The following is a 22,022-nucleotide window of genomic DNA, read 5'->3' on the forward strand; positions in this document are numbered from 1 at the left end:
TAACATGTAAAACATACAACACGTCCTTTAATTAACAGGGCATACTTATGTCACGGTATTTGGGTTTTCTCACAAGCTTATTCTTTGCTTTATCTTACCTTATATTCTGTATCCAGGTAAAGGCAGTTGTCTTACTAGATGTCTTCTCTAAGTGATTTATTCTCCTCTTAAATATAATATTCAAATTTTCCCCCAACCTGCTCCCATTTTTTCCCTAAGATCTCTGTGTCCAAGACATAGATACCAACTGAATTTCACATATTTGTTCCTAAGTAAAAGAGTAGGTTTATTTTTACGGTCACAGAAGGCACTCCGCATTAAATTAAAATGTTTGTAATTCAAGCAGCCTACAAAAATGGATTGAATGGAATGCTTGGAAACTAAGGTAGAGTGGAGTTGGAAAGCCAAGCCATCCCATGATGGGAATGTTTGTTAGGCCACCAGTGGGATCCCCCAGGCCTGTGTCTGCGTTGGTGTTTTCACTGTGGAATTTATGATGAAACTGAAGGAGCCGAGGCCTCGGACTTCACTTTGAACCTATCACAGGCAGAGAGGACCGGCAGAGAGAGTTTTCTCTGACAAATCTGAAAAGTATCCCTCCCACGCTGTGCCTGCTTTCATTTATTTATTTATTTTTTAAAGAATTGGTCAGAAGGAAACGAAAATCTCTGAATAAAAACGGAAGAGAGAGACAGAGAAAAGAGAACAGTTTGCAGATGTAAGAATGTGTTACTTTAGATAATCTTCGTAGGAGGAGGTGTACATAGTAAATCAGCACCAGAAAAATGCAAATTTTCAATAATGTGACGATTCTGCTTTAAACCTACTGAACCCAAGAAGTTAAACGATGTGAAACGCCTGGGGGAGAGGCTCTGGACAGTCTTGAAGATGACACTCTGCACTGGTCCCAGTCTTCTGCGGAACAAGTGGTGTATAATAAGAACTTGAAAACTAATCAAACGCTTTCACTGATAACACCGTTTTAGGAAAATATTTGAAGGAAACAATCCAATAGAGGGACAAAAAGGATGCCCTTAGCAATTCTATTTATAATGGTAAAAACTGGAAATGCCCAAGCCACCCCCGACAGGAGACTTGCCAAAAAAAAATGCGGAGAATATAAATACAGAGGAATACACTGTGGTTTTACGGCCATTCATTGAGTCACTTATTATTTCTTCAGTAGATCATATGGGGCCTTGCAGATCACGTTCAGCACTTTACATGTTATTTTAAAGACAGGTAGAAGCCATTCAGGGTCTGAAGCAGAGACTGGCGTAATGAAGTACAGAGGTGAGAAGTAGGATGTAGGGCCGTCGGCTTGGCTGGCAGATAGGCACAATGGCGGTGACTTAAACTAAGATGGACCAGCAGAGAAAAGGGGGTGATTCAAGCAGTATTTAGAGGGCAGAGTCTATAAGTCTTGGGGACCGATTAGATGTTGTATAAGTGGGAGAGAGGTGTTAAGGACGAGTGCCGAGTTTCTGGCCCAATTAGGTGGGCGTTTACTGCACTAGGAAACACCACGTGGGTTGTAAAGGCGTTTATGTTGAACACATAAGATGTGCGGTGCCCAGGTGGCATGCAAGAGGATGTATGTAGGAGGTAAGTGAAGGTTCTGGAGTTGAGGAGGTAGGTCAGGCTGGAGTAGATTTAGCATAGACAAGCTGATTGAAGCCATGGGAGGGGATGAGATTACCCAGGGAGAAAGATGATGAGAGATCTGGGAGCCTTAAAGGTTGGGGAAGGAGGGAGAGCAGAAAACCAGGAGACGGAGGAATGTCTGAAGCCGAGGGGTGTTCTAAGGCCGGGGGCGGGTGCAGTGACTAGTGGTGATGATGTTGCTGAGAGGCAGCAAGTCCCCAGGTACCATTGCCCTTTGGGTTTGATGACAGAGAGGTGACCTCAGCAAGAGCGCTTTGGAGAGAGGGTTGGAGTGGAGACCAGAGGGCCCTGAGGAGTGGACGGAGAGGGGTGTGGTGATAACAGAGTTGGACAGCTCCTCAGGGAGTTTGGCTGTGATGGGAGGAGGGAAACAGGAACAGCACCCGGAGGGGAAGATGAGGACAGAGAGGTGTGTGCGCACGCGCGCGCACGTGTGTGTGTGTGTGTGTGTGTGTGTGTGTGTGTGTGTGTGTGTGTGTGTGTAGAAGACAGGAAACACTTGAAGCTGCTTAAATGCTAAAGAAAAGAACCCTATAGAAAGAAGTTGAAGGTACATTGTGAACTAGAAGGAAAAAGAAACCATGAACTAGAAATATCTGTATGACATGATGTCAACTGGAAAAAAATTCCATTCTTATGAATGTGCCTTTATGAAACTTATGCATGTCCTTTAAAGACAAAAATATTGAAGCAGAGCAAATAGTTTCCAGATTTTTTGGAGACACATCTGTTAATAATTATCATAATCACAAGGAGTACCATCTCCTGAGCGCACAGGAGGGCAGACATGCGGCTGGCGCACTTGTTCACATTATCTCATTTAATCCTCTTAACAGCCCTGCGGAGTCTGGGCATTTTTCTCATTTGAGACAAAAGAATATTTAACTAAGCCTTGAACTAAGGCTCAAAGAGAAAAGTAGTTTGCCTCAGGGCACGCAGCTGTTGACTAGAGGAACCAGGATTCAAACCTGGGACTTCCTTGCTCCAGAGCCCAAGTTCTTTCCTCTGAAAGGAAAGAAACTTTGTCATAAAGCAGAAACTAACACACCACTGTAAAGCAATTATACCCCAATAAAGATGTTAAAAAAAAAAAAGTAAAGAGACGTAGATATGTTTAACCCCCTAAACAGCATCTTCATGATCTTGGTCGTCACTCGTCTTTGCTAAGGCAACTTGCAGCAGTTTTATTCACTCTCGCTACTGTTCGTTTGGAACAAATTGCAAATAAAATCACAGAATTCAGGATTCTCGAAGTCGTTGCCTGGCTTTTAACATCAAGATCCCTGATACAAGATTGTAGTGTGTTTAGTTTGTGGGTTTCTCTTCTGTGTGTGTGTGTGTGTGTGTGTGTGTGTGCGCACCTAGGAGTATATCCAGGGTTTTGGGGACCCGAAATTTATAATTTGAGGGCACATAGTTCTAGGTTTCCTTTCACGGGACTATACAAATAAAGGCCCCTGAAATTCACAAGCTTCGAGGCACATCCACTTGTGCGCGTACCTGTGGGTACGTGAACCATGTGTGTATGCCTGAAGATACATGGAGAAACCAGCGAAAGCTGTTATCCCTTAAACAACAGCCTCGATTTCACTGCTTATCACAGTAGGAGTTAGTACGAGTTATTCCTTTTCTGGGAAGACAGAGAAGATTTATCAAGAGTTGAACAGGCCAAGAGTTTTTTGAACAGTGCCTTTGAATTCAGGCCAGTGGTCATTAGCTTAGTTAGATAGATAGTGCTATGGCTCGTGCTCTTTATACAGCAGGCAAATAAATATGACTTCTCTTTTCTATTATTTATTCATTTATGGCTGTGTTGGGTCTTCGTTTCTGTGCAAGGTCTTTCTCTAGTTGCGGCGAGCGGGGGCCACTCTTCATCGTGGTGCGCGGGCCTCTCACTATCGCGGCCTCTTGTTGCGGAGCACAGGCTCCAGACGCGCGGGCTCAGTGGCCATGGCTCACGGGCCCAGCCGCTCCGCGGCATGTGGGATCCTCCCAGACCAGGGCTCGAACCCGTGTCCCCTGCATTGGCAGGCAGATTCTCAACCACTGCGCCGCCAGGGAAGTCCCATAACTTCTTTTTAAATCTGTTCTTTATTCCAGAGATCTCTTTGTTAAGATCGCATTTGAGATGTGATCTCCTGTGTATAAGAAGGTTTTAAGAATGTAGCAAGAAAACTGACTGAGTATCGGAGGAATCGGGGGCCAGTGGAGATGGAAGAGGATGGAGTGGGGGGAGCGTCTTTATTTATTTAGGAAACTGTTGTAGATGGGATGCATGTTCTGTGCTGCTCCAGAGACCAAAACTAAGAACCGAGGTACATGAGATTGCAGAGGAGGCCAGATTCCAACTCAACAGAAGAACTTTCTGTCGACTAGAGCTGTCCAGAAATGGTTTGCTTACGTTGTGTCCGGCTACCCATCACAGAAGTACTCAGCCAAAGCTACTTCTTGGCAGGGGAAGAGGAGGCAGGGGACTTTTACTGATCACAAGTTTGAGTGCATCTAGGAAACCTATAGAGTCCTCTCTAAGTCTAAGATTCCAAGCCATTACCAGGCACACACTCTTCCTGCCAATCATACCCACATGGCACATACGGTGGGTTGGTTTTCCCCCCAGAGTAGCGATTCGTTTGTGCTAAGCCAGCCACATTCCCCAGCTGAGTTCCTGGTTGCCGCTGAAACATGTCTGTGGATGGACTGGTCCAATTGTGGCCATACTCTGCAGTCTTAGAATTAAGTGTTTTCTTGGCCCAGGACCCTGGGCCCAGGCTCCCACCCATTAGCCAGCTATCACAGGTGCCACTTACGAGTGTTACCTTACTAGTTCTTGTGGTTGAGTTAAAGAACTGGCAGAGCTCTGCCTGACCGGCCCCCCTCCAGCTCTCTCGTCCACTCAGAGAGGAGCCTTCTCTGCTGGGCTCCCTTCGCCAGCTTTGGGTTGAGAGGCTGGGGAGAGGCAGTACAGAAGGCCTGGGAGAGTATGGGGCAGAGCACATATCAGCCCCGCTGCAGGCTTAGCCCAGTGGGGGAATGGCCTCACTTCACCTTGCCCTTTCTGAAGGGGGAACATAACACTGACCACGACCCGGACAGTCTTCCTTTGTTCTCCTGAGACCTCCTTCGGGGTCTACCGGTCTGTCCTAAACCACTTGAATGATATCCATAATAATAGCAGGAACAGCGGTGGTCACACGACAGCTGGTGCTTGCTGAGTTCTCACTGCCCGGTGCTGTGATGGGCTTATTACACACTTACCTCATCCAGTCCTCACAGGCATCCTGGGAGGTAAATACTGCCAGTATCGCCATTTTCCAGATGAGGAAATGAGGCCTGGAGAAGGTAAAGGGCATCCACTTCGTTGCCTCGCTTTCTCTGTGCACGTAGAGAAATGGAAACAGAAAAGAAAGTGACCTGCCTGCCCTCCAGCCACCATACCCAGAGCTCCTCCAGCCCCCCGAGTGACCTCCAAGGAGGGACCACATGTGACATGCCCCAGGCCCTGCTTCACGACATCCTCTTCTGAGGGAGATGTTTGCATTTCGCAGAGAAGTTCGGGGACCTGCTCAAGGTCTCCTCATGCACAGGAGCTGGTCCTCCAGCCCTGGCTGCCGGGCCCTCCCCTCACGCCAGCCCGCATCCAAACCAGCAGAGTCCGACAGCCACACACACACTGCATCTGTATTTCCTCGCCTCCCCTTCCAAAGTGGCTACACTAATAACTGACCATTTTTGTTAGTACCATCAGGAACACATTTTTTTTCAGTGTTTTCGTTTTTCTCTTCAGCTACTACCGGTATAAAGCATCGCTCAAACCCACAGGATAGAACCCAGCGTTGTGAGGCCATGTAAATTCGGAAAAGTTCAGGAAGACATTTACACTAAACCAAGACACAAAATGTTGATTAGGGACTTATTTTTGTAAGCGATTAAAATATGAATCATTAAAATAGGACTGTATTTCAGGCTCTGTATCCTCATCTCATCAGAGACAGCATCACCATGACTACTGGATTTGAATTAGATGAGCTCCAAAGCCTTCCCAGCTCCAAAGGGAGTCATTTGTCACGGGTCTACCTTACACAGAACATTTTTAAGTCGAGTTCAGAACACCTCTGCGGTTCCTCGCCCGTTTCACTAAAAGGAAATTCCCAAGTGACGTGGGGTCTTCAGTTCCTTAGAAGTCTTTTGCTCTATTTGATCACAGTAGTAAACAGTGGCAGTAAGTTATATTAATAATGACCAAAATTCAAAGGTAGAGGAAGAAACAAAATCAAAGGAAAGACACCAGGGCATCTCAGGAATCACTTAGGACGGGGTATTGTGGAACTTATATTTGGTGCCAATAGAAAAGGCACAGAAGTTTGCAGAAACAAAGGAATTCATTTGGACTGTTTCTCAGATTCAGGCTGAGTTGAAGAGGAAAAAAAAATAATTTAGCAATAGCCCACAATATGCAGTAAATTAAGTTGTTAATTAAAGTATCTGTTAAAAGTGGCTGAGATTAGAGACAAAAGCCCACTGTTTGGCACAATTGTTGACTGCGTATCTGTATGTGGAAGGGCGTGGGAGACAGTTAGAAAAGCCTGTGGTATTTTAAAGATTAATCACCCACCCCTAAGGGGCTTTGAGGCACCCACCTGCATTTTTTAACTTGAATCTAAGTCAGAGGGGAGGGACAAGACCATGACAGCTTTTTTGGCTAATTAACAACTCAGTGGACACTTCAAATACCAAATAGAATAGAAGGCCCCCAGCTCAGACCAGCCCCTACCATCCTCTGCGAGGTGCTGACATCTAAAGATGATTTTCTAGAGATTGTGGAACCTTGGAGCAGTGCCTGTGTGTATTTTTAGAGGGAAGCATCCCAGAACATAAGCCAGTTCCTTATAGGGTATCTTTAATAGTTAGCACCTCTGACTGGACTTGTGAATTTCTTTTTCACGTTTATTCTTTTCCTGCCTGGGATTGGGGTAGATCAGAAAGGCACGTTTTTCTCTATTGGGAAGATTTCTATGAAGAATCCATGAGTTCTCATTGAAACATTAAAACTTTTCATCCTTAATGACTTTGTACTTCTTCTTTGAATAATCTGAAATGCAAATACAGACGTGAAAAGGATGTTTTTTATAAAAATAGTAGCAATAAATTGGGACAGTTTCTAATAAAGTCTGGTACATCCCTGTGACAGGCTGTTATAATGCAGCTACTAAAGCAGTTAAATAATGTGGAGGGAAAAGAGAGATACTAAACTATTATAAGCCTGATTCTAATTCTATACCCACATAATACTGGAGATAGTATTAACAGCCTTGTGTCTCTTAGGGATAGGATTATAGGTGATTTTTGTTTCTTTCTATCTTCTTGCATTTTTATACTTATTTTTGTATATGACTTTCATAATCAAAAAAGTTCAAAAAAAATAAAAAACCTGCATGGCTCTGACCTGAGTTTCAGTGCCACATCCTGTCCCCTATAAGCTCCACGTGGATAGGTGGCAGACCTGTCTTCCTCACCATTGTGTCCTTAGGACAGTGCCAGGTGCAAAGTCAAAGCTCAGCAAATAGTTGTTGAACAAAACACTCCCATTTCCCTATTTTTCTTTCCTTTTTCTATCCAGGTGATGTGCTCTATGAACTCCTTCAGCATATTCTGAAGCAGAGGAAACCTCGGATTCTTTTCTCACCGTTCTTCCACCCCGGAAACTCGATACACACGCAGCCAGAAGTCATCCTGCATCAGAACCACGAAGAAGGTACCTAGGAGGCTTCTCTCTCCTTGCTTGAGACATAGCCAAATCCCAGAGGTTCCACTGTTCCTTTGATAAGTCGTTCTTATTCATGTGATTCATTTTTCATTCAAGAAGCATTTGTGGGGTACTGATTTTGTTTGAGACCCTGGGGGAAATGCTGAGATGAATAAGATCTGGTTCTCTGCAACTCACAATCTAGGAGAGGAAATGGGATAGATACACATGTAAGTATCAAAGAATAATTATGACAGAGGCTATAAAGAGACAGTGGAATGGGAGATTACAGCCAGTACAGGCAGCAGGCTCAGCTTCCTGAAGGAGGTGACTCTGTAGGATTCTGTGAAGGTCTGATAAGCAGGAGTGAAGTGGAGAACGTCCCTGGAGGACCCAGGATGGAGGGAGTCCTTGGAATAGAGAGCAACCCATGACTTGGGTTATAGAACTTACCTTTCTTTTCCCCCTACCTTTGATTATGAAAAATTTCAAACAGACCCCAAATAGAATAAACTAACTAAAGCTCTGTGATCCACCCCCTCCCCCTACTTCAACAGTGATCAACAGGGACTTCCCCGGCGGTCCAGTGGTTAAGACTTCACCTTCCAATGCAGGGGGCGCGGGTTCAAGCCCTGGTCGGGGAACTAAGGTCCCACATGCCATGGGGTGCAACCAAAAATTCAAAACCAAACAAACAAAAAACCAAACAAACAATGATCAACATTTTGCTGTTGCAGAACTAGTCCAAGGAGGTAAGATTAGAAACAGGACGTGGAGGACTTTAATTTCCGGGCTGTGGAGGGAAACAGTGGGGAGTGAGGGTAACAGAGGGTAACCTAAGCTGGAGGAAGAAAAGAGACCCAAACCCTGTGAACTCTGCGGGGGACCAAGGAGGTCTAGTATGCGTTCACCGGAGGCAGTGTCTTGCAATGTGCTCACTGTGAGCGCTTAGTTCAGGTGTGCCACGCACTGCTCTGCTCCGGTGACTTAACAGTGGTCCTAATCAAAGCGTTGGCAGAAAACACAACAATCGAATCGAATTGCGGCCCCGGGCAGAGTTCCACAGCAGGTGCTTGGGTACAGAAATAGGGTATAAGAAGCTTGCTTTGCCCCTGTTCTCTTGAACAGCGATGCACCGTGCCTCTGGGGAGCATTTCGTCCACATCCTTCTGCCCAGATTGGGGACACAAGGTGATTCTTTGAAACTTGTCTTTCAGACCAGATTATGAGGGGCCTACACCCCCTGGGTTTTTTTCAGGGGCATTTCCTTCAACTGATTGAACATGCCCCAGAGCGGGACTGTTTTTGTTTTGTTGTCGGCAGATTTAAAAATGAGACGTTCCGTGTTTCCCTAATTAACACGTCACAGGACAGAGCCTGGCTTCAGGCGCCCGACCGGCATCTCCTCCCTGTGCCCAGCTTCTCACAGCAGGTCCCCTTGCCTCCGCGATGGAGAGTAAGCAAGTGCTTCTTGCAGTCTCCCCACCTGTGCCTCTCATCCTGTCTTCCTCTAGCTCTACCTCTGCTGAATTCAGCAGCTGCCCCCCACCCCAGCTGGGTTGCTTCATTCTTTTACCCTTCCTGCCCTGTGCGTTTCCTGTTTGCATAACAGCCAACAGCTACTCCAGAGAAGAGGTGGTGGGTTTACTGAAGCTTTAGGATTAGGGCAGGAATTAGATTGCCTAGGCTGCCTCTTCACACACAAAAGGTGTGTGATGGGCTGTTTTGTTTTGTTTTGTTTTTCACTCTCTCTCTTTTGCTCATTATTAAAAAAAAAAAAAAATCCCATTTGGAATTGCTGTTTCCCGGTTTATCCTCAGCTGTGATGGGAGGCTGATGGTCTCATCTCACGGCAGCTCCTTCCTTCTCTCCGCTTGGCCTGATCTGACCCGCAAGTAGGTGTGTTTGCTGTTGTCCTCGGGGACAGGAGTGACTCGGCAGGAAACGCTGGCCACTCTCAGAGACCCCTCTCACCGAGGAAATGCACGTGCGCCACCACCGACACCCTAAAGAGCTGCGCTCTCAAGTGCTATGTTGTGGGCCGTGGTGAGCTCAGTAGGTAAAAGCATGGAGCTAATGAGGCCGAGGTCAAGGGCTGCATCACCTTGTGGATCAGGTAGCTCTGCTTCAGACCTGCTCCTAAAAGTAGCGCGTTCTCAGAGACGGTTCCTTCAAGCTGTCAGTCAGAAAACACCATCCTGGTATGTGCCCTTGGTCCTCTGCCTGCTCTCACGTGAGAGCGCACAGAAGGGAGCGTGGGTCTTTGTCAGGTGGGATCACGTGAGAAGAGCTGTGCCGGGCACGGAGGTGATGTGAAGAGGCTGCTGGCCCCCAGACCTCCAGATATATCGGTGCCTTTGGTGACAAAAGGACCAACTAGAGAGGTAGAAAGAATATATTTACAGCTTAACATGAATTATCTCTAGGATCAATACGGTTATATCGTGAATGGTAACACATTAATATGGGCATTTGTTAATATACAGAGAGATCTGGTCCTGGGGGGGAAAAAAGTTTGTTAAGTGAAATTATAAACATCCAGTATTACATCCCCAGTGATTTATGCTACCTAGTTGGGGATACAGTACAATGTAAGAGTGTGTCGCTCTTGACTCGGCCCAGAGCTCAGCATGGAAGGAGAATGGGCCATTCCAGAGAGGGCCCACTCAGCCCCTCAGCAGGCTGGCACAGGGAGGCGTGCAGAGTGACGTACAAACACAAAGCTTCATTCAACACCCCATGACTTCACCTCATCACTGCCACCGACGTGACCAATTCAGACATTCATAATTTCACAATGGGAATTTATGTCACAGGACAAACATATCTTGTGTGATCCAGCCTGCAAACATCCCCTATGAGTACATTACATTGAAGCCTCACCTTCCGTGCTGGCAGCCACGTGGCAGTGCCAGAAGCTTGGAGGTCATTGTTAGCTCAGAGGCTCCCTTCCAGGCTCTGATGGGAGAGAAGGGTGTTCATACTAATTCAAACCCTTTATTTTGTACACATTCATTATCTCTAGAAGTGTGTCATGCCTTGGGTGAAGCAGTACTCAGATTACCACCTAGGTCTAGGAGAACCAGCATTTCTACTCTTCCCTTACTCAGTTATGGGAGGGGAAGGCGATATTATATAATTACGATAACCTTATAACTTTTCATCCATACCCAGACACTTATGCTAGGGAAATGGGACTCTAGTAAGTGAGCTCGGACATAGGCATCAAGCCAGGACCATCCCTGACAAACTGGGACACATGGTCAGCTTAGATTAAATGTCTTCAAGAGTGGGATCTGGACATCAGGAAACCAGGTTCTAATCCTCTCTTCTGCCAGAACAGTCCTAAGGACTCAGTTTCTCGTTTCTCTGGCCCTTAGTCACCCCAGTTATAAGACAGGAAATACCACCAAATGGTATCAGATCTTAGAGCCCTTAAATCCTAAGGACTGGGTCTCCCTGGGTGATAGGAAGACGAATAAGACACATTCTCTACTTTCAGGGTCGTAGGCAACTAAAATCCACAAAAGGACAGCAGTGTCCTGTCTGGTGATGCTGAGAAAAGTTGAACATCTATTCTCGTTTATCTCACCTTATCGAGAACTGCTGACGGCATTACCCCTCTTAGTAGTCAAACCAAGAGTAGCACCATTCACTTGTTTCACAGTGGAAATCTCATTTTTAATAGATTCCTTTCCTTTGATTATTGATTACCCATTTTATCTGCATGTTATGAATTAGTTAGGTATAACGTAGATGGCTGTGTAGGAAGGAGACTACTTCTCTCACCAAAACCAGGAGGCAAAACATCTTTAGAAATTTCAGACCAGTACATGGTTATAAAATAAATTTATTTTGTCACACACGGTTGTGATATCAACTTCTTTTGATACTTTGGGTTCCGAAGTCAGTGACTTTTGGCTCCCATGGAATATTTAAGAAGAAAAGCTTGGTGCCAAAGCGTATATTCGATTGCCACTGGTCCTTTGGTGTTAGAACTACTTGAATGAGTGATTCCCTAAAAGTTCATTGAGCAATTAAAATATGCTTCTAGTCTAGGCTGGTCTCCAAATGGGGTCAGCTTTGCAGAGTCACCCCTGTTGGACTGAACATGCACACGTGTCCAGGGAGGGGGAACAGGACCTGTGTTTCTCAGGCCATACCACGTGGCTTGCGGGATCTTATTTCCCTGACCAGGGATCGAACCCGGGCCCCAGCAGTGAAAGTGCCAAGCCCTAACCGCTGGACCGCCAGGGAATTGGGAGGTGATTTTTAATCACTTGAATTTGAAACTATTCCCACATGCTGTGCAGCAGTAGACATAGTTCTAAGGTGAAAGTTCTGCTCTGGGGCAGCTCTCTGTCACCAGGTGGATATGGAAATTGGAAGTGAGGACGAGAAATTTCAGGTGTCATTCTCAGTTCTCCTTACAACTAGCCCATGGTCATAGCCCAGATAGTAGAGGGAAATCATTTCTTCATGGAGGGTGGGGAGGGTGGCTGTATTCTGGGATGGCCCACAGAAATTTTATTTATATGATTGCTTTACTGGGGGAAATATTTCCCCTTCTCCCTCCTCTTGCCCACCAAATCCAACTGCCAGAGACTACTTTGGAGGAAGGAAATCTTATACAATTTTTTTTTTTTTTGTCGGTACGCGGGCCTCTCACCGTCGTGGCCTCTCCCGTCGTGGAGCACAGGCTCCGGACGCGCAGGCTCAGCGGCCATGGTTCACGGGCCCAGCCGCCCCGCGGCATGTGGAATCTTCCCGGACCGGGGCACGAACCCGTGTCCCCTGCATCGGCAGGCGGACTCTCAACCACTGCGCCACCAGGGAAGCCCAATCTTATACAATTTTAATGAGATAATTCAACGAGATGAGGTACATGAATCTACCTCATAATAACAAAATAAGAGCTAACACTTATGGTGTCCTCATTGTGTTCCAGGCCCTGTTCTAAGCTTTTACATGTTTAAATCATTTCATCTTCACAACCACCCCATAAAGAAGGTGATATTATTTCTACTTTATAGATGAGGAGATTGAGGCTAAGAGCAGTAAAGTACCCTGCCTCCAAATCACATAATTATGTAGTGGCAAAGCTAAGACCTAACCCCAGGTCCACTTGGTTCCAATGCCGGTGTTCATTCCACTGCAGCATGAATGAGCTGACCGAAATAACATTTTTATTAATTTTGTGTGTTTGCAAGCACCCTGAAAATAGGGCAAATGGTTAAACGATGAGTAGAAGAACCATGGAGATTAGGATGTCGAGACAGGTCCAATATACTGGCAGGTCCCCGCACTCCTGCTTATAATGTTTCCGCTTCATAGTACAGATCTTCCCAGACTTAGGATGGGGATACGGCCAGATAAACCCGTCTTAAGTTGAAAATATCCTAAGTTGAAAATGCATTTAATACCCCTAACCTACCAAACAGCACAGCTTAGCCTACCTACCTTAAACATGCTCAGAACACTTACATCAGCCTGCAGTTGGGCAGAATCGTCTAACGCAAAGCCGATTTTATATTTAAGTGTTGACTATCTCATGTAATTTATTGAACACTGTACGGCAAGTGCAAGACAGAATGGCTGTCTGGGTGCAGGATGGTATCAGTTGCTCGCCCGCGTGATCGCGTGGCTGACCGGGAGCTGTACTCACTGCCGCTGCCCAGCAGCACGAGGAGTATCGTCCTGCATAGCACTAGCCCCGGAAAAAGATCGCAATTCAAAATCTGAAGTACCCTTTCTGCCTAATGCGTATCACTTTGCCACCACTGTAAAGTCGAAAAATGGCTAAGTCGAACCGTCATAAGTCGGGGACCATCTGTACTTGAAACTGTCAAGTGAAAACCAAAAAACGTCAGAGATAACTTTTGAGACCCCAGTGTATGTCTTCAGTTAATGATATTAAAAACTCATACTAAATTGGACTGAATTAACCTGTCTGGATCTCTGACTGCCCCAGGATGAATGGACTTATTAGCGGGACAAAAATCTCCCGGCCTGGGAGAGATGTGGGCTCTGAGTCAGGCAGTGGCCTCTGAGAACAGAAGCCCTGGCTCTCGTACCCCTGGACTAGCCCCTCGTGCGGTGGCTCCTTGACAGCCGCCCCCCCAGGACAGGCACCAGGGTAGATGAGGCTTCCAGTTGCTCAGGCCACATCCTATTACCCGTTGTTGTAAAAACCACCCCGATTTTCTAGTCTTGCTGGAATTGTGTTCATGACTGAAGTGTCAAGGCGGCCATTGGCCCGGGTTTGACATCTTTGTTATACACGTTAGCTGTGTAGCACATGGTAGAGCCAGAGAGCGTGATGGTGCGTGTATGGATCCAGACCACCTGGGTTCAAATCCCAGCTCCCACTTCACCAGCTGTGTGACTTGAGGCAAGTTCCTTAGCTTCCTTGTGTCTCTGTTTTCATCTGTAAAAGAAGGAGAATAGCAGTACCTATCGAATACGATTGATGTAAGAAAGGGTCAAGTTCATAAGGGAAATGCCCTCAGAGCAGCATCTGTCACACAGCAAGCGCTTGATAAATGCTATTCATTATGACTATTTGCTGTTTCTTAGCACTATTCGGTTCAGGTTTTTTCTTCTTTTCTTTAAACTTAAAAAAAGCTGAATTGTGATAAAATACACGTAACATTTATCATCTTAACCATTTGTAGGTGTACAATTCAGTAGTGCTAGGTGTATTCACGTTGTTGTGCAATGGTGTTTTTCTTCTTACCTCCAATTCCAATTTTCTGTTTTTTAATTATTTTCTTATTGAAGTATAGTTGATATACCGTATTGTGTTAGCTTCAGGTGTAAGCAAAGTGATTCAGTTATATATCAATACACACACATATATATATTCTTTTTCAGATTCTTTTCCCATATAGGTTATTACAAAATATTGAATATAGTTCCCTGTGCTAGTCCAATTCCAGTTTTCTTAAGCAGTCCCGTTACTGCAATGTCATGTGCTTCGTGCAAACACCAGGTTTCTGCATCCGGACGTAGGAAAGGTCTGTTGTCCACCCATGCCATTATCCTAGGACTTCTTCATGGGTTAACCGGGCACCATCTGTTGCATGATTTCTATGGGAAAATACATTTAAAGGGCAAACCTTAATTCAGGATACAGCCTGTTCGGAAAATAAGCAGTGCCTACACTTTGCGTTACCTTCAGTACCTGGCACGTGGTAGGTCCTCCACAGCCCTTTGCAACCTTTCTATGAATCTGGCCGTCTCCTCTCACCCTTGAGAACTCTAAGATTAACCTTCCTGTGCCCCTTTCATCCCTGTGACTCTTGAATCTGGCAGGAGGTAACGAGGTCCCACCAGAACTTCTTGTCGTCCCCAGTGTCAGAGCCCCCCCGAGCGCCGGCTGACACTTTCCCCCGCACTCGGCCTCATTCCCCTCTTCTCTATCCTCCTCTCCTCTCCAGGGCCTCTTCTTCCTGCTTTGCCTCCTGTATGTCGTGGTCTAGGGCAGCATGACCTTTCACCCTCTGACCTGGTTCAGAGCGTTTGGTTGTGATGGGAGCACATGGAGGCCCGGGGTGGTACATGGAGCCACTTTTCATCGGGGTCATCAGCCTCCCTCTGGGGGGACCCGTGCACCTTCCTTGGGCCAGCTCCCTCCAGGGGTATGGAGGCTCCCCTTAGTCCAGAGGCTAGCTTGCTCCATTGAGCTAAAAGTTTTAGGGGCAGGAGGTCCCTAATAGACATGAATAATTCTCCCAAGGTAACCAGGAAGCCTTCAAGTGATTTCCTCTTAGCCCTCAGGAAATGCCACCTGATTCCTCTGAGATAAGAGGGCTGGGGGTGGTGGGTTCAACCCCAGAGAAGGAAGCTCTCCACTCGTTCCCCTCTCCTGCCTTAACCTTTGTGCCGCCCTGGCCCCCTCCCTATAAATGATTCACAGCATTTACCTCCAAAGGGCAAATTGGCTCATCTGTAACCTCATCCCTTGATTTCTTCATTCACTTCTTTTGTGGGCCTTTCCTGAGACTGAGGGAGACTCCTCTACACCACCTGGGAAGAGCAGAGCCAGCGTCCGGCCGGGAGCACGAAGCCTCGTGTCTACGGCTGGTGTAGACTTGCCCACACCGTCTGCGCTAAACCACCGGCAGAGGTGGCCTGTTGGCAGCTATCCTGCCCACAGTGATGAAGATTAAGCCTCAGAGTCCTGAAAGTCACCTGTTTTGTTTCTTTCAGCCCCTTTCACCCAAATGCTTATAAAATTCTAGATGCTTCCTTAGGATTTATTGTGTTTGAACTCAGACGTCTGTGAATCCTACACTCCAAGCTAGGGCAGTTTTCTTCTCAGGCCCTGCAAGGGAATTCAGTGACTACTGAATGTGACAAGGGAGCTGAGTGAGATGGAAACACTGAAATGGGCAGGCAAAGGGTCAGTGGAAAGTCTTGACTGAAAGTCTTGGTTGAGCCTCTTGGAAAGGCGGTAGTAGGGATAGTTTTCTAGGGCTGCCACACACTGGGTGGCTCAAACAACAGGAATGTATCGTCTCACAGTTCTGGAGGCTGGAAGTCCAAGATCAAGGTCTGGGCAGGATCGGTTCCTTCTGAGGCCGTGAGGGAAACTCTGTGCTAGGTTTCTCTCCCAGCTTCTGGTGGTTTGCTGGCAATCTTTGGAGATCCTCGGCTTGTAGATCTTGCGTGGCCTACCCCTGCGTGCCTTGACTCTTAATTCAGCACCTATAGCCTTTCGTCGTTTTTTTGATATGTCTGCCTTCTCCATTAGACTGTGGCACCCTTGAGAGCAAGGACCGCATTTCCTTCCTCTACGTATTCTGTATCTGAGACACTACCTCACACACGGTCGGCATCGCCGGTAGTTCTTTGCTTCAATTCATATTGTAACGACTGTGTGACAAAACACTCCTCTCCAGTTGTGTGTGTGTGCATGTCTGTGTGTCCAAATTCCCCTGTTCACAAGGGCACCAGTCATATTGGAATAGAGGCCCATGCCACTCCAATATGACCTTACCTTACCTAATTACATCTGCAATGACCCTTTTCCCCAATGAGATCATATTCTGAGGTACTGGGGATTGGGACTTCAACATATGAATTTTGGGGTGAGGGGCACACAAGTCAACTCATAACGGGGAGTGACAGAACCTGAGTATGTATATGAGATCTATTTTGAATTCCATCTCAAGATCTAGAGCCTTTAATTTTTGTATAGGTCTTTATATCATTCATGGTTCCTACTAATCTTTTAAAAAATTGTGCTGGGAAATGGTGTTTACATGGGGAAAAATGTGGATCCCAGTGTACTGAGGATGATGAGTGAGAGTTATCTGCTGGGCCCGTTGAATTGCATCTCCGTCTCTTATTATCATCCATGGCCTTAGGGGAAGCACGGTGGGGAAGTGTGATCCTGGTGTGTGAGACGTAAACTTGATCTTCGCCTTTGCTCTACCCTGGAAATGTCCTAGTCAAAAACCAAGACTTTAACCAAAGGCAGAGTTTTGCTTTGTTTTTTAGGTCTACTAGTTATTCATTATATAACGTGATTAAATTGGGCTGAATTCTGATGAATTCTAAATAGAGAAACTTTCATAATAAGTAAAAGGAAAGAGGATGAGAAAAGAAATCAGACCTTTTTTGGTGATCATCACACTTAAAGTCCTAATTTATTGGGGGCTGTTTGGTAGTGAGAAGAAGGGATTATTTGTGTCTAAAGGAGATCTACAAAGAGAAACGTTTGGGATCAGAAAGTACTTTCAACCAGAATGAGGTCCCTACCACTCCTGGGTACCTTCCCCGCCGCCCCCCCCCCCCCCCTAAGCCCACACTGACCAATTACATGTGGCTTTTCCTCTCTCTTCCTTGTGCGTTTCCCTCCCATAGCAAGACCTTCAGACCAAGGGCAATGTGGATAATTTCCCAGTTTTCCAGCTGGGCAGTTCACCAAGAACAAACCCAGACATCAAGGCCAGACCAAAAAAACATCTTCTTGTTTTAGACAGAAGACTCCTACATCTGGGGGATTTAATGCACCCACTGTCCGCTTAGTGCGTTTCCTGTGTCCGGAGCTTCTCTGCCTGTCAGCTCTGGTCTCATAAGTTTCCATACCCTGCTGCCAACTTATAATAACAGAGGCAGCAGGGTAGCAACCTCAGAGCCCACTCCATACGTGAGCACATGCTTCGCAAAGTGAAACAAAGCTTGGAAGGGCGCGTTGCAGACCTTTCAGCCTCGACAGTGGTGTGCCCAGACCACCAGGAGCCTGGAATTAAATACCCTCAGTTCCAGTTCTCCACCATTAACGTTATCAACTTCATCAAGTACTTCCTCCTTCAGTGGTGTCTGCAGAGAAATAAATAAATCAAGCCCATCCAAGTCCTGTTCCTGCCCAGATCCGGAGTCAAAAGTGAAATCTGAGTTGGATTATCCAGAGCGCTGTCTCCCTCCTTCATTGTTCCCCAAATCTGGGCAGGAACAGAGAGTGAAATCTCTCCAGGACATTACATCAGTTCCTCTTTTACCCTTGGCGCAAAAGTTCTTCCTCTCGTCGTTCTCCCAGACTTCCTAAGGCTTGCCCTGAGTGCACACCCATCCACTGAGCCTTGACGCCCAGGACATCAAAGAAAACATGCAGGTAACCAGGCTACTGGCCAACGCCGGTGTCTGTTGTAAAGTTTGTAAGAAGGGAAATGGATTCAGGAAATAGGATTTCTTAGTACATGGTCTTCATCATCCTGAAGTATTTTTAATCCTTAATAAGCTTTTAAGGAAAGGGAGGTATTCTGTAAATGGCATTTAGAAGAAAATACGTGAAACTTCAAAATGCCGACTGTCTTAAATGTCGCTTGCAATGATCATGTTGTGTGACATAAAGAGTGAACCATGGACAAAAGGTAAATTCATTTTTGTGGATGGCAGAATTGAGATCTGTATTAGCTATGAAAAGAAAACTTGCCTCATCCCCGCAAGATTGTAGATCATTTCTATCATACTAATACTTTCGGCCGTTAAAGTTAACCCCATGGGCCTCATCAGTGTCCTGTAAGCATTATTTGCATTGCGTTAAAGTGAGGAAGTTGACTTGTCATCCCAACCTGTATCTTTGCAAGGTTGATTAAACACTTCAATTCCGTTTATAAAATCATAATCACATAGCCATCACGTCACCTGACAATTAATAGTTCCTCAGTATTATCAGATATTTTATTCCTGTTTACATTTTTCCAGCTATCTCATAAATGTTTTTTTTAATTTATCTATTTATGGCTGTGTTGGGTCTTTGTTGCTGCACGTGGGCTTTCTCTAGTTGCGGTGAGCAGGGGTTACTCTTTGCTGTGGTGTGCGGGCTTCTCATTGCAGTGGCTTCTCTTGTTGTGGAGCACGGGCTCTAGGCACGCAGGCTTCGGGAGTTGTGGCTCGCGGGCTGTAGAGCTCAGGCTCAGTAGTTGTGGCGCACGGGCTTAGTTGCTGCACGGCATGTGGGATCTTCCTGGACGAGGGCTCGAACCCATGTCCCCTGCACTGGCAGGGGGATTCTTAACCACTGTGCCACCAGGGAAGCCCTCATAAATGTGTTTGCAGTTTGTTCGAATCATAATCCAAGCAAGGGTCTGTCTCTACTTCACAAGTGGTTGATGTGTCTCTTGAGTCTCTTTCAATCTCTACAGGTCTCCATTCATATCTTCTTTGTGTACATGCTTGCACACTCTCTAGGTGTTGAAAAAAGAAGTTAGCCATAATGAGTATAATTTTTCCCCTGTATGTGGTGTAACTTTTCCTTCCCCTTTGGTTGCTTTCAAAATTTTCTGTTTCTTCTTGGTTTTCAGCAGTTTGACTCTGTACCTGAACGTACCTTTCACTGTATTTATCCCGCTTGGAATTTGCCGAGCTTCTTGGATCCTTAAGTTTGTATATTGTTGCTGCTGTTGTTGTTAACAAATTTGAGGACAATTTGGCCATGATTTCTTCAATTTTATTTTGTTTTGTTTTGGCCCCATTCTTTCTGTTTTCTCCTCTTTTACGACGTTATAGTGACCGTGCAGGAAATTCATCTTATTTTCTTCGATGACCACACAAGTACTTAGGATAGGGTATGACAATCTCTAATTTGCTTTAAAATAATTCAGTTTTTAAAAATGTGTGTTGAGAGTGTGGGGGGGATACCAACCCACCAACGTCTATTTAAAATAAAAGTTTTCACCTTCTCAAACTCCAGTTACATTTCTTTTAGACCATTTAATATTGTTCCATAGGTCACTGAAGATCTATTTCTTTGTTTTTAATTTTTATTGATCTGTTTTCAGATTTACTAACCCTTTCTTCTATTATCTCCCATCTGCTATTAAGTCTCTCCTGTCCAAAATTTCAAGTACTGTATTTTTCAGTTCAAAACCCTTTTTGATTGTTTCCATTTCTTTTCTGATAGTCTCCATCTGTTATCACTCATTATGACTATCATTTTGTTTAAATGCTTGAACTTATTTATAATAGCTACTTTTTTTTTTTTTGCGGTACGCGGGCCTCTCACTGTTGTGGCCTCTCCCGTTGCGGAGCACAGGCTCCGGACACGCAGGCTCAGCGGCCATGGCCCACGGGCCCAGCCGCTCCGCGGCATGTGGGATCCTCCCGGACCGGGGCACAAACCTGTGTCCCCTGCATCGGCAGCCGGACTCTCAACCACTGAGCCACTGGGGAAGCCCAGCTACTTTGAAGTTCTTTTTTGCTCATTCCAACATCTAGATTATCTCAAGAGTCTACTTCTATTGACTGCCATCCCTTTTGAATATGGGTCACATTTTTCTGTTCCTTCACGTGTCTAGAATATCTTTATTGGACACTGAATATTACATATAACATATTGTAGAGACTCTGGATTATGTTACATTCCTCTGAAGAGTGTCGATGTTTCTGCTAGCAAGCAGTTAAATAACTAGTCAGTCACTCTGAATTTGTGGAGGCTTGGTCTTATATTATTTGGTTAGGGAAGATTTATTTCAGTTTTGCCTTTAGCCCTCAGGCAAATCCCTTTGTCCTAGAGCATAGTCCTTACTCCTAAGGTGTGGCCATTCTGGGGTAATAAGCAGCCTGAGGTGTTTTCAGAGCCTTCCTTGATAGAGCCCCAACTCTGAACTCTGTCTCCAATACCATGGCCAGCAGCTGAGATTTCGTGTCTTTGAACTGTACAGCTGTTACCTTTCCCTGAGCTCCTTGGAGTTCCCCCTGCACGTTGCAGTTCAGGAGCACGTGTTAAGGATTTGAGGGCATTTTATGTGCCAGTTAGTGGCTACTCCCTCTGAGGGTCCCTCCTTTATGGAATTTGTTTTCTCCATTTTTTTTGCCCTTCTGACAGCTTCATACTCTACTCCCTGGAATCTCAAGCAACTTTCTGTTCTTTTTCTAGCTGCCTCACACTACGTGGACTGGGAAGGACCCTCAGAGTGACAGCTGTATAAATTTGGATCTTACCCTGGGCAGTTCCTTTCCTGCAAGAGTAAAATCCCCTTCAGTTTCCAGTACCCTCAGTAACTTTTATAAATATATTTTATCCAGAGTCTATCATTGCTATATGTAGGAAGGTTAGTCTGATACAAGCCGCTCCGCCATTACTGAAACTGGAATCTCCTTCTCCTTTGAGAAAAATGGTAGCATACCATACATACTTCACCTTGCTTTTGCTCATCTAGCCATAGAGCCTAGAGGTCAGTCCTTAGCAAAATATTTAGTTATCCCTCATTCCATTTTATAGCTACGTAGTCCTCCAATCATTTAGAGATATGCCATCATGTGTTAAACCAGTCTCCCACTGACAGCTGGTCCAACGTTTAAGCACTTTTAAATTCGTGGCAGCATGTTACATAGTGGTTACAAAATAAGCCCTTTGCCTTCAGGCAGATGATCTTTTAATTATCATGAACAGTATTTCTTTTGTTCAGTGTCTCATATGATTTGTGAGATCTAGCGGAGTCCCCATTTTCCTGTTAACCCTATATAAAACTTGAAGAAACCACCACCTTTGTCTCTGTGTACTAACCCTATCAGATTCCCAGATCCCCTTTATATGGTCTTCACATAGATGTTGTCGTAATGGATAAAGGAGATATCTTTGACCTGCTTTACTTAGAACCATGGACAAGTCTTTGACCAGAACAGGGACCTGCAAGTATGCACATCCTTTTGGTGAGACAGCTCTGGGAACAGATGTGGCCAGAGAAACCTCATTAAGATGTGTGTGAGGCCCCTGGAGAAAACTCCATTTTTGTAGGCAGAGTTTTGTTCTTCCAACCCTTAGCAGCACTTCTAAGGCCACGTACATGCTGGTCCCTCCCTCAACCCAGCCCATGGAGCTACTTCTGCTGCTGAGCTGTGTACACTTTTTATATATATATAAATTTATTTTATTTACTTTTGGCTCACCCGGGCTTTCTCTAGTTGCGGCGAGCAGGGGCTACTCTTCGTTGCGGTGCGCGGGCTTCTCATTGCGGTGGCTTCTCTTGTTGCGGAGCACGGGCTCTAGGTGTGCAGGCTTCAGTAGTTGTGGCACACAGGCTCAGTAGTTGTGGCTCGTGGGCTTAGTTGCTCCGTGGTATGTGGGATCTTCCCGGATCAGGGATCGAACCCATGTCCCCTG

General features: G+C 45.6%; 1 protein-coding gene across 6 annotated transcripts in view; it reads left to right on the forward strand.

Annotated features, from left to right (window-relative positions):
* The window catches only part of ETV6 (ETS variant transcription factor 6), a 124,482-nt gene that overhangs the window by 79,222 nt on the left and 23,238 nt on the right, over window positions 1–22,022 (forward strand). For all 6 annotated transcript variants that reach the window (XR_003001545.1, XR_003001546.1, XR_003001544.1 and 3 more), the window contains exon 3: window positions 7,283–7,417. Coding sequence is in view for 2 of the 6 variants with exons in the window: in XM_024733097.1 (XP_024588865.1) it covers window positions 7,283–7,417 (135 nt within the window). In the remaining 4 variants the exon portion in view is untranslated. The remainder of the gene's footprint in view (window positions 1–7,282; window positions 7,418–22,022) is intronic.

Source organism: Neophocaena asiaeorientalis, unplaced genomic scaffold, assembly GCF_003031525.2.
Source record: "Neophocaena asiaeorientalis asiaeorientalis breed wild unplaced genomic scaffold, Neophocaena_asiaeorientalis_V1.1 scaffold150, whole genome shotgun sequence".
Lineage (NCBI taxonomy): Eukaryota > Metazoa > Chordata > Mammalia > Artiodactyla > Phocoenidae > Neophocaena > Neophocaena asiaeorientalis.